Source organism: Balaenoptera musculus, chromosome 9 (assembly GCF_009873245.2).
Source record: "Balaenoptera musculus isolate JJ_BM4_2016_0621 chromosome 9, mBalMus1.pri.v3, whole genome shotgun sequence".
Classification (NCBI taxonomy): domain Eukaryota; kingdom Metazoa; phylum Chordata; class Mammalia; order Artiodactyla; family Balaenopteridae; genus Balaenoptera; species Balaenoptera musculus.
In genome coordinates, this window is record NC_045793.1 from 62,468,005 (window position 1) to 62,481,408 (window position 13,404).

General features: G+C 34.6%; 1 protein-coding gene across 6 annotated transcripts in view; it reads left to right on the forward strand.

The window, feature by feature from the left end:
- MIOS (meiosis regulator for oocyte development) overlaps nt 1–13,404 on the forward strand; it is a 158,499-nt gene that overhangs the window by 132,050 nt on the left and 13,045 nt on the right. For all 6 annotated transcript variants that reach the window (XM_036863838.1, XM_036863841.1, XM_036863836.1 and 3 more), the window contains 4 exons: nt 3,669–3,923; nt 6,971–7,140; nt 9,814–9,879; nt 11,234–11,392. In XM_036863838.1, the coding sequence (XP_036719733.1) occupies nt 3,669–3,923; nt 6,971–7,140; nt 9,814–9,879; nt 11,234–11,392 (650 nt within the window). The remainder of the gene's footprint in view (nt 1–3,668; nt 3,924–6,970; nt 7,141–9,813; nt 9,880–11,233; nt 11,393–13,404) is intronic.

Genomic DNA, 13,404 nt, shown 5'->3' on the forward strand with positions numbered 1-13,404 from the left:
GATATGATGGTGTTCTTACGAAGGTAAGTGGCAGAAGAGCTAGAGGAATGTGGATAGAGAGTGGGACAGAATTTAATTAATCGGATACAAGGGATGGAGGGGAAGGAAAAATGAAAGCATGCTAAGACAACTGGGATAATACTAATAGCAGTTAATTAGATAGGCATAACATAGAAAGAATGCATTTGAAAATAAGAAAAGAGTTTATTTTGGGATAAATTTGATATAGCTAGATAGAGATGTCCAATGGGCAAGAAATGTAGGTTGAAGAAAGAGGTCATCCATTTTAATTAATTCTTTCAAGAAATGTGACTGTATGAAGGAGGATAAAAAGATACACAGTGATAGCAGCAGGTGAATCTGGAGTCATGGGAGGGCTTTTGTGTTGTTTTTGTTTTTAACATGGAATTGATTAAAGCGTGTTCAAATGCTGATGAGAGGAAACCCTTAGAAAGAGGTTGGAAGGTGCAGAGTAAAGAGGCTGAAAAGCAGAATTCCTAGGAATGGGATCCAAAGCACAGGTGAAAGATTGGCTTTAGACACAGGAGGATGTACACCTACTCCACAGTAGGGAAAGGGGAAAGGTATGCAGGTTGTTTAATGTTCAGTGATCAGAGGCTGACAGGTTTTCCACTTGATGGCTCCTACTTTCTCAACATAGTAGGTTTGCTTGTTGAGAAGAGCAGGGAGGCTGTGGAGAGGCGATACAGAGAAGTGGAGAGAGAGTTGTCTTGAGAAATGGGAGGACTGTGGGGCAATGTTGCTTTAGCAGAAGAAAGAATAAAGGACAATGGGCCAAGAGAGCTAAGAATACTGGCAAGAGAATGATTCATTTGTTGGTCCTTGGGATCTAACTTGGATAGGGAGGAAAATGACAGAAGACTAATAGGTAAAGATATGAGTGGTCAAGAGATTGTGAGGTTGAGATGGTGAGCTGGAAGGCTATGAGGTTGTGGTTAGAAAGTGGCTCTTTTGGAGAAGGAATAATTTGGAGTGTGTCCGTGATAGGAGTGGGTAGAATCTTGGAGGTGTAAGCCAGTGGAGATAAGGAAGCAAACGAACAGAGAGGCTAGTTTTTGGGAAGGGCCAAGTGTTGAAATCAATCAGGAAGAAGAGAATGCATGCTCTGAGGGAATGCCTTGTATGTCTTGTGGAGCAGGGTCACAGGGTTGTCAGTAGGTATAATTCCTTCCTTTTAAGATGGCAGAAAATTATATAATGTTGGTCAGCTTTCCATCCAACATGATGAAAATATTTTTCATACTTAAATGGTAAACTGATCTAGAAAGCATGTCTGTTAAGAAGAATTACTTTAACGGGCAGAATTGCTGGGATTTAGGTTTTTAAGAACAAAAATGTTCTTATAAACACTGGATAAACTTACTGCTTTGTTATTACGTAGATGTAAAAATGCAACAAACTTATATCTACAAATAGCATAGCGTTTGCTTGATGTAGTATTTGAAACAAAAAAAATTTTTTGATGTTTTTTAATGTTTAAGTGAACTTGTTTCACTTGTTTCCCTCACAACCATCATAAAACATTGATTTTATTATTTATATATAGGGTAGTCTCAAATTTGGGGATACAATCTTGTCACTTTAGTATTGCATAATGTGTATAAATAGATTTAAATTAATCATATATTTTAAAATTCATGCATACTAAAAATCATAATATGACTATGTACTTAAAAACCTACAATAATATCACATTGCTTATTTGATAACCCGAATTTCCTGTAGCATAGTTATTAAGCAGTGGGATGGTCTCTGAGCAGCCAAAATAATATGGCACAATATCCATGCACTTACAGGATACTTTTCCACCTCCTAGCAGTGAACTCTTTGGATTCATACACATTGATCTCTATTCCATGACACAATTTCTAGAAAATAAAAACTCTAAGAAACTAGAAATTATTAAGCTGTGAGGAATCGTTTAACAAATAAATTGCTTTTTGTTCACCTGCTTAAAATTGTTATTTTTACCATTAATTAAATAATATCATCAGCACTGAATCCAAAATTTATATGGGAGATAAGAAAGTAAATACCTTATAGTACATCTGCAGCTTGTTCTACATGAAATTTAAGACTACATACTATTTAAACAGTTTAAGTTTGTTATTCAGAATAAAAAGTCTTCTTTAATTTTTAACATAAGTGTTTTATTAACTTTATCATTTAATTCTAAGTTTTCTCAGAGTTCTTGAAATCTCACTTTCATAAGCTATAAGTGATTTTGTCTTCACTGACTTCCCTCATGGTTGCATATAGAGCAGCACAGTTCCTCTTTTTGATGTGCAGGTATTCTCTTTATTTTTTCTTTTTCTTTTTTTGGCTGCCTTGGGTCTTCGTTGCTGTGCGTGGGCTTTCTCTAGTTGCAGTGAGTGGGGGCTACTCTTCGTTGCAGTGTTCGGGTTTCTCATTGTAGTGGCTTCTCTTGTTGCGGAGCACGGGCTCTAGGTATGCGGGCTTCAGTAACTGTGGCTCGTGGGCTCTAGAGCGCAGACTCGGTAGTTGTGGCACATGGGCTTAGCTGCTCTGCGGCATGTGGGATCTTTCCGGACCATGGAGTGAACCTGTGTCCCCTGCATTGGCAGGTGGATTCTAAACCACTGCGCCACCAGGGAAGTCCCTACAAATGTATAATTACTGTGTTATATGTAACTATATAAATGTAGGATGGTGTAAATTACTACTAATAAAAGACATTTGTAATGTTGGACATTCTTGCTTCCTAATTCCTAATTCAGTTTATTCTGAAGATCCTTTTTGTTAAAATAAGAACAGATAATTAATGACAATTTTGATGGTAAAACTTTCTAGAACTTTTAAGAATTTGAGTTGCAATTAATAGAGTCCTTAAGTTTCATCTTTCTTTTACCTTAATTTGGCACCAAGTATCATCTTACGTGAAATTATCCCCCCGTTAGGATCAGCTGCCTTGATTGCAATCTAAGTAATGTTACAAGAATTATTTAAATTCCTTGTGAAAAGAAAATGAGGCCATAAAGTCTCCTGGTTTAGTAAGGGGGGAGAACCTTCAAATAATTCCTATTGTATTTTAGCTTAGTACTTAACCTTTCAAAGTACTTTGATGTTTTTGATCTCATTTTTTTTCATATAGATGTATATATTCATACATAGAGTGGCAGAAGGGGGAGGGAGAGAGTGTGAGTATCGGACCTCAAACACTGGGGATACCTTTCAAATAAAAAAAGAAAAGATGCCAGCCCCTTTGGAGCTTATGGTCTAGTAGGAGAAGAGATAAGACTGAAAAATAAATTAAATAAAATATGGGAGCTTATGTTAGTGCTAAAGGACATAGAGGAGCCAATGGTTAGTTAGGTAATACAGGTGGCACCCTGTTTTAGATGAGGTGGTCAGGGAGGCTGCTCTGAAGCAGTGACTCCGCGTAGCCCATCGAGCATTGACTGTTAGTCCCACAGCTCCTTCTGGTAACTCGGGGAAATGTGTACTTAGCAACATGTAAAATGTGTTTTGTTTGTGGCATGCTTTATACTTATGCTATCATGAAATTGTGGCTGAGAAGTTGAATATTTAAAATCTAATGTTGAAATAGTCCTATGTAAAACTGACTTATTTTCCAAATACATTTCAAAAACTAATAAACAATAATATAAAGGTGTTTCTCTTTTTAGGAATGGTGGAAAGCAGCAGACATAATTGGAGTGGGTTGGATAAGCAAACTGATATTCAGAATTTAAATGAAGAGAGAATCTTAGCTTTACAGCTTTGTGGGTGGATAAAGAAAGGAACGGATGTCGACTTGGGGCCATTTTTGAACTCCCTTGTACAAGAAGGGGAATGGGAGAGAGCTGCCGCTGTGGCATTGTTCAACTTGGATATTCGACGAGCAATCCAGATCCTGAATGAAGGGGCATCTTCAGAAAGAGGTATTGGGTTATATAATAAGGTAGTTGCCGTTCATAGAATCCTTGAAGGAAAAGATGCTGGTAATTGTTAAAACTCTAATCAATATTTTTGGTAAATGTTTTTGAAAGAGAAATTAGCACAGAACTGTGTCTATTAAAGTAAATGTTTAGTCCATCCCTTTTGTTTATTGAAAAAGAAAATGTCTTAATTGTCTTTTTAATATTATAAGGAATGCTCAAGTGTGTTCATTTCGATGTTTTTTCCTTGAAGATAGTTCACATACATTCAAAAAATGTATTTTCTTTGAGATTAGGACTACTTTAGTTTGTAAGCATTTTTATGGCAAACATTTGAGTGTATTTTAGTTTATGCTTTATTTTTTGTATGGTTTTTGGTTGACTTTTAGGAAACTGAATGACACTTTTAGTTAGACTAACATAGATTCTTATAAAAATCATACTTCGATCTGCAAAAGTGTTTCTACTTGAGTCTGCTGATTTGAACATAGTTTCCATTTACTATTTTTTTGAAAAAGAAGAAACAAAGATATGTGATAAAAGTTTTCACCCTGACATTTTGCAAGAGAAAACTCAGAGAAATAAATCTTAATCCAGGAATTCAGTTTTTTTCTTATTGGGAATATTTCACTTCAAGATGTATATATACCTCGCAGTTTTTAATATACCTGGCCGAATTATTTATGAGTATTCAGAATACTTAATTTTTATTTGCTGGTCCATTTTGAAGCTATTACAGTTCTGTGGTACCATAGGAAAAACACCTGAAATTAACTGTAATCTATTTACTTGCAGTCTAAAAGTTGAAAAAGCTAATGTTTTGCCCAGATTGCCCTCTTTTCCTTCAGTTTTGCTGTAACATAAGTCTTCCCCATTTTGAGAGTGCAGTAGAAGATACGTGGTGATGGAAAAAAGAATTGATATTTAAAGCCATTTCTAATTCTAATTTTACTATGATCTGAGAGCATGATAATCCTTGTCTTGTGTACCTGGAAAATTTGGTGTTAGATTTAAACACCCATACTAACAGTAGGGGAAAAGTATCTTTTCAGTGATTTGAATAACCTGGTTGAGGACTGGAGATTTCTGTGAATCAAATATTCCTTTCCATTTGGAGATAAATTGTTCTCAGCAGGATTCAAAGAAGATATTCCTTTGTTGTTGTTGTTTCTTAATGTTAAAGTCAGAAAGAGAAAAACAAATACCGTATGCTAACACATATATTTGGAATCTAAAAAATGAAAAAGGTTCTGAAGAACCTAGGGGCAGGGCAGGAATAAAGACACAGGCATAGAGAATGGAGTTAAGGACATGGGGAGGGGGAAGGGTAAGCTGGGACGAAGTGAGAGAGTGGCATGGACATATATATACTACCAAATGTAAAATAGATAGCTAGTAGGAAGCAGCCCCATAGCACAGGGAGATCAGCTCGGTGCTTTCTGACCACCTAGAGGGGTGGGATAGGGCGGGTGGGAGGGAGACGCAAGAGGGAGGAGAAATGGGGATATATGTATATGTATAGCTGATTCACTTTGTTATAAAGCAGAAACTAACACACCATTGTAAAGCAATTATACTCCAATAAAGATGTTAAAAAATGAAAGGAAGGAAGGAAGGAAAGGAGGGAGGGAAGGAGGGAGGGAGAGAGAGAGGCAGAGAGAGAGAAAGAAAGGAAGGAAGGAAAGAAAGAAAGGGAGGGAGAGAGAGAGAGAAAGAAAGAGAAAGAAAGAAGGAAAGAAAGAAAAAGAAAAAAGACTTTAACAGAGTAAGCACAGGAAGCAGGCACAAAATAACTTGGGGAAAATGTTTATAGAAATGAGGAACAGCCTATTAAGAACATAAAGTGGGAAATGCTGTTTCATTTGGAAAAAAGGAGTAAATGATTAGGATCAAGAAACCTAATAAAGTTGCTATAATCAATGTAGAAAACACTTAAGAGGAAAAGCTAAAGATGAATTTAATTTTCTCTTTTGAAGCGAAACTTACTGTTAGACGGCGAGGCAGCCGTAGGGCTGACCACCAGGCTAGCCGCTCATCAGCAGCCGTATACACCGCTAAGAACAAATGTTTAAGAGACTACTGGTAACAAATGCTTTGTTGCAAATATGTCTAAATACAGTTCTGTGATCATTCTGATCGTTAATTTTGTCCTAGAAAAATTAAAAGTATAATACTATAATAATAATTCGGTCCTAGAAAAATTAAAAGTATAATACTATAATAAGAATGCTGAAATATTGGCTTTCAGTACTTTGCTGATAAAACATATACATAGGGCTTCCCTGGTGGCGCAGTGGTTGAGAATCTGCCTGCCAATGCAGGGGACACGGGTTCGAGCCCTGGTCTGGGAAGATCCCACATGACGCGGAGCAACTAGGCCCGTGAGCGACAAGTACTGAGCCTGCGCGTCTGGAGCCTGTGCTCCGCAACAAGAGAGGCCGCGATAGTGAGAGGCCCGCGCACCGCGATGAAGAGTGGCCCCCACTTGCTGCGACTAGAGAAAACCCTCGCATAGAAATGAAGACCCAGCACAGCCATAAATAAATAAATAAAATAAAATAAAATTAAAAAAAAAAAAAAAACATATACATAAGCTTGAGCATTATATATGTAAGAATAGGAAAACAAATGATTTTGAAAATTGTAGTCCTGAGATACAATAATATTTACTATCAACACTTTGAAACATCTCCACATAAATTAACTTGTTGATGAAGTTGGCAATGATTCTGATAGTATTGCTTCACTATTCTTCATTTAGGTCCTAAGCTAACATACTCTGTAGCAATCTGCCTGGGATGAAAACTTGAGAATTAAAAGATGTGCTTGTCCTGCAGAGGGTTTGCAATATGGTTAGAAGTTTTGTAAGAATGGAAATTTTTGCTTGTGGTTCTTGCCAGATATTCTAGTCTGTGTCAAAACCCTTATTCTAATGGGCTTATTTTTCTGGGGGGTAAATTCACCCTCTGATCTTTATTTGTTATAGTTGAAGAACTAGGAGACATTAAGCTTTTGATTACTTTGATGAGCTGTCTCATTTTAATATGCAGGTGATCTGAATCTTAATGTGGTAGCAATGGCTTTATCGGGTTATACGGATGAGAAGAACTCGCTTTGGAGAGAAATGTGCAGCACTTTACGATTACAGTTAAACAACCCGTATCTGTGTGTCATGTTTGCATTTCTGACAAGTGAAACAGGATCTTATGATGGAGTATTGGTAAGCTAATTTCTGTTTCATGAGACTCTCCTTTTAAGATAGGAGTTTTTAATCTAATTTTGTTACAATTTTCAAATGTCAGTTGCATAAAATAATGTCATATTTCGATGCATTTTATATTATTTAAAATAAGGTATCTTAAAATTTGGAGTTAGCCGATAGCAAACTGAACTTGATTTTTTTTAATGGTTTTAATAATATAATTTACAGACATTGGAGGAATAAGATTTTATCCTTTAGCTTAGAAACTGAGCTCTGGAACTCTACAGCTATAGAAACATGCATATTATACTGAAATATAATCTTTTAAATGTGTGTATGATGTTTTTGTTTTTGGCTTTTTTCTTAGTTAAGTAAATCAATACATGATCAGTTATGGTCAGGATAACCATGTATCTTGTCTGAGTTAGTATTTGTCATTCACAGACACGTACCAGTTTGGAAGATAAATTATATGATCACACTACTTATAGTGGACTATTTTATTTTTTCACTATTTGGTCTTTTCATTGCTGTTTTTTTTTTTTCTTTCTCCTGCTTTAATCACTTATGAACACATCACCAAATAGGTTCTTTGTCACAAAGTGCAGAAAGAAAGAAGTGAGGGTTGCTTATCAGTTTTAGTTATTGGGTTTTAAGCTTCACCTTAGTACCACAACTTTCTTGACATTTGCTGGGCTTCTTTCTAGCACTGAGAAGAACCTTCCAAGGCAAAATGTATTTCTATTTTTTTTTGCAATTGTAGCATTTATTGGGTTGGCTAAAAAGTTCGTTCATTTTTTTCTGTAAGATGGCTCTAGTAGCGCTTTTAACTTCATTCAAAACAATTTTGTTAGATTGTATTGTGACTGTAAAAGGCACCTGGAACAGTTCTTTGCTCAAAAAGATAAAAAGTTTTGGGAAGATGGAATTATGAAGTTGCCTGAAAAATGGCAGAAGGTAGTAGAACAGAATGGTGAATACATTGTTCAATAAAGTTCTTGGTGAAAATGAAAAATGTGTCCTTTATTTTTACTTGAAAACTGAGGGAACTTTTTGGCCAACCCAATATTATAAAATACACATTGATAATTGATTTAAATGTCAGTTCCGAAGAATTTATAAAAACATGTATTTTATTGAGATAAATGAATGAATATGTTAATAAATGTTGTTAGTGTCCATTTTGGCAATTCGTTATGTGTTTTGTTCATGACTTTTAACAAATTACTATTGAACCTTTCTAACCACTTCAAATTAATATCCAAGAGCATGTTGGGGTTTTTTTGTTTTGTTTTTACAATTTTTACTCTTTGTTGTTAAACAGAAGACTTTAAATGTTGCATCTTGAAGAAATAAAATGATACTTTTAGGAAGTGGTAGAGGACAATGAAGACTAGAAAAAGAAATGGATTGTTCAGATTTTAAATTGATAGAGAAGTATATTGTCTCAATGTTAAATTTCTGTATTTTCAATTAAGTGACCTATTAAAAATACCTTCTTACACCTAAATAAGTAAGGGATATCATATCTTGAGTAGGAAGTTTATATTGATATTTCCAAGCTGTTTCAGGAGTGTCCCTGATTATACTTTATATGTAAATAATGATAATTATCATTGTTCTTTTTAAAAAATTGTTAAGTTATAGTAATCTAGTGAAAAGTTTTGAATTGGGAAATCAGAAGGTAAAGGTCTGAGTCCTTGCTCTGCCACAGTTACCTTAGCTGGTCAGTTATCTTTTTTGGGTTTTAGTTTTTTCAGCTGTAAAATGGGGCAGAGAATATTTATAACTCTTTCCAGATCAAAATTGTAACACATGCAACATAGCCTAAGAGTTAAATCTAATTTTTGCCAAATGTGTCCCCTTTTTAGGGCAGAACCATATTTATAATTGAGAAAACACACTAAGGTATCAACTAAAGTGATCTTACGTTTAAAGGAGGAAAACTATATTTCATGGAAGACTTCAGTGGAAATAGGATCCTTTATCCACCCTTAAACTATTTTTTACTTATCACAAAATTAATTGTATCTTTCTACATTTATAGTAAACACTTTTTAAAATAGTGTTTTACATTATTGACAAGTATACAAAAATTTAAGAATTTATCATAATGCCTCTTATTTTGCCACAAACCACCTATATGAGAGTATTTTACAATAGCCACAAAAGTGTGTCTATTTACTTATAAGGTATGTTTTAAAATTTTGTGTTTAGAAGCATGTATTGATATTCTTTCTAAATCCTGAGCTGGTATATTTACTGGTAATTCACAGATTTCCTAGACTTGTTGATTAACTTAGAAGCCAAGGAAAGATTTCCTCAGTTTCACTAAAATTAATTTCTATGATGAAAGGACTACATGGCATCTTAAATGTGATAAACTGTTCACCATTGCTTCTGTTTTATGTTAAAGTTATATAAGACAGAACTGGAATTTTTTTAAACTAAATTGATCAGTTTAAGAGGTAAATCTTTACTTTCTACAGACAATAACCTTAGCACTGAGTTTCCTGAGAGTTACATTAAGAAAAACATCTTAGGCGATCAATGGCTCTGCCAGTATATACACAGTAGCTTATTAATACATTTGAAAATCACAATATGTATTAGGTATAAAATACCTAGTCTGCAAAAATTTATAACTCATAGCACCGGAAAGTAACTCCTTGCTTTTTCTCTTCTTTTCAGTATGAAAACAAAGTTGCCGTACGTGACAGAGTGGCATTTGCTTGTAAATTTCTTAGTGATAGTCAGGTAGGAACTGATTTAATTCCATATTTCAAGTGATTAATATTTACTGTCACTGGATTAAGAAACTAATCTTTATGTATAAATATGTATCTGTGAGGTTTATATATAAATTCTTCTAAAAAGTGAGGTAATAATTTCTTATTAGATTGAGATATTATAAACATGTATCATACCTAAATTTACTTATTTAAGAATGCTGATTTAACAAGGACCTACTGTATAGCACAGGGAACTATACTCAATATCTTGTAATAATCTATAAGGGAAAATAATCTGAAAAAGAATAGATATATATGTGTATAACTGAATCACTTTGCTGTACACCTGAAACTAAAAACATTGTAAACCAACTATACTTAAATTAAAAAAAAAATGCTGACTTAATATTTTAGTTTATTTCTGCTGTGGTGAGTGGATTAATCAGTAGATAAAGATGTTAAACTCACCTCTTAGCGATGCTATCAAAGGATTCCTTCATTTTTTAATACAGTAAACAGCTAGTACATGAATATGCTATGTAGATAGTGAGAGAGAAATGCACATAAACAACTAGTAATGTGTTGTGTTGAGTACTACAATAATGAGAAAGTGCTGGGGAACATAAAGCCATCTTGGCTAGAGTTTGGGGTAGGATAAAGTCAGGCAAGACCTTATAAGAAATGGTTTGTTTTTGTGTTTGTTTGTTTAGGATAAGATTGTAAAGGACCCATGAGCTTTACAGATCAAAATCCCAAAAGAGATTTACAGGTTCTTTTTTTAAAAATTTTATTGAAATATTGTTGTTTTACAGTGTTGCGTTAATTTCTGCTATACAGCAAAGTGACTCAGTTATACCTATATGCATTCTTTTTTATATTGTTTTCCATTATGGTTTATCACAGGAGGATATTGAATATAGTTCCCTGTGCTATACAGTAGGACCTTATTGTTTATCCATCCTATATATAATACAAGAAATGGTTATTGTTGGTAATCTTGAAGTCCCCTTCCAACTCAGATTCTGTGACTCCATTACTTCGTACTGTATATTAGACATCAAGAACTTTGCAAAATAATAAGAACAGTTCTCTTTAAATTTAAAATAGTAAACCCTCTGTGGATCTTTTATAGAACAATTATCAAAAGATAGTAAATACCTTGCCTTTTTAAAAAAATATTTTAAATGATCATGAATGCTGTATTGTAATTTATAATAGATGCAGACTTCTTAGAGATCACATATCTAGATTTTTACAAGGGCTTTTGTTTTAAACTGTTTTCCATTAAGAGTAAAATTGTTTCAAATGTAGAATTTATGAAGCAGAAAATACAAATAGTCAAATGGATTGCTTTAGAAAAATCACTTTGAATTTTCCAGTTAAATAGATACATCGAAAAGTTGACCAATGAAATGAAAGAGGCTGGAAATTTGGAAGGAATACTGCTTACAGGCCTTACTAAAGATGGAGTGGACTTAATGGAGAGTTATGTCGACCGAACTGGAGATGTCCAAACAGCAAGTTACTGCATGTTACAGGTTAACGCAGCCTGGTGGCAGCAATTTTTTAAGGAGAAAAAAAATGCTTAGCCTTCTGTATTTTCTTCCCTCACTGAGTGGATATGCCCTGTTGCTTGCTGACGATCTTTAGAAGACATTTAGCTTTAATCACTTGATCTACAGGACTTCTGCCTTACCTTACGTCCCTAAGCCTCCTGCATTGGGTTATCTGGGTTTTCCTTTCACTTTGAGAAGTGTCAGTCTTGAATTTATGTAAAGCTCAAATGGAGCAGAGACACGTCTGTTCGTTTTCTCCAGTTGTTGACAGAACAACACCTTCTACAAAGAGATTGCCTTTCCCTGATCTGAATTACTATACATCTTTCTTGAAATACAGAAGGCAAGTTACACACAGCTGTCTTAATTCTCATTATTCCCTTTTATTATCTCATTTCCTCATTTATTAAATGGGCATGATTTGGTATAATCAGTCGTCTATTTTCTCTCAGCTTTTACTGTCCAGTGGTTAAAAATGGATTCCTGGCAAAGATTCCCTACTACTTTGCTTTTGTTGGAAATATGGTGACCTTTTAGAGCTTTTTCCTGAGATTCCCTGTGGCCCTCTAGCTAATCTTATCCTTCTTAGTGTTCTCTTTCCTGTCCTTATCCTTTTGTACAATATGATAGCATGCTGCATACTGGCTAAGCAAAGTAAAATGCCCCCTCCCCCCACCCTACCTTCTTATGAACAAAAGTAGATAGTGATTGGCCCACAAACCACAATGTAAACTTACCCTAAGGTATCAGGCCACTGCCCATGGAAGAAAAGGTGTCCTTCTGTAGCATAAGGTATCATTGTTTTCTTACTGAAATGAGTTCACATTTGTTAAACCAAGCTGGAGATATATGGCTATGGAATGCAAATGGTTGGTAACCTCTTAACAAGGTTTATAAAAATCCATTTAAAATGCGGTGTGTAATTGAATCTTGCTTTAAAAAAAAATCTAGTCTGATGATCAGCTGCCTTTTAATTGAGAATTTCCCTCCATTTATATTTATATGGTCAAGATTTAGTCTATCATCTTGCTATTAGTTTTCTCTTTTGCTTTTTCTTCCTTCTTCCTTTTGTTTTTCTGTTCCTTTCCTGCCTTCTTTTGGGCTAATTGAATATTTTAGTATTTCACTTTATTTTATCTATTAGCTTTTTAGCTATACCCCTTTTCATTATCTTCTTCTTTTGAGTAGTTGCTATAGGTCTAACAATATGCATCCTTAACTCATCAGTCAACATTTTACCTCCTCTTACTTTACATTTCACACCTGATACATCATGCTTCCTACTTCACCTTTTCTCTTTCTTACCTCACACCTGACACTTTCCGCTTTTTGCTTCATATTTCATGTTACAACAGTGTAATTCCATTTACGAATCCCCCTCCTTTGTCCTATTGTCTTGTATTTTGCTTCTACATCCATTATAAACTCCAACTTAGTGTTATTATTTTTGCTTTGAACAGTCAGTTGTCTTTTATGTAAATTATGTGAAGAATGAAAACATGGGCTTTTATATTTATTTACTTATTTACCGTGCCTGGTACTGTTTATTCCTTACCCAGAGACTCAAATTTCATCTCATATCGTTTCCCTTTGGTCTTTCTCTTTAGCATTTCTTATAGTTTACATTTACTGGGGACAGATTCTCTCAGCTTAATTTTAATTGAAAATGTCTATTTCGCTCATTTTCTTTCAGCATTTCAAAGATGTGGTTTCACAGTGTTCTGGCCTCCATAGTTTCTGATGAGAAGTCAGATACTACTATCCTTGTTTCCCCTATGTAATGCTTCATTTTTCCTTGGGCTGCTTTCAGGATTTTCTTTTGATTTTTAGCAGTTTAACCCTTGAAGCCTAGTTGTGGTTCTTTTTATCCTGCTTGTGATTCACTGAGGTTCTTGGATCTGCAAGTCAGTGTTTTTCATCAGATTTGGGAAGTCTTCAAGCATTATTTCTCTAAATATTTTTTTCTGCCTCAATCTCATTCCCTTTCTTGGACT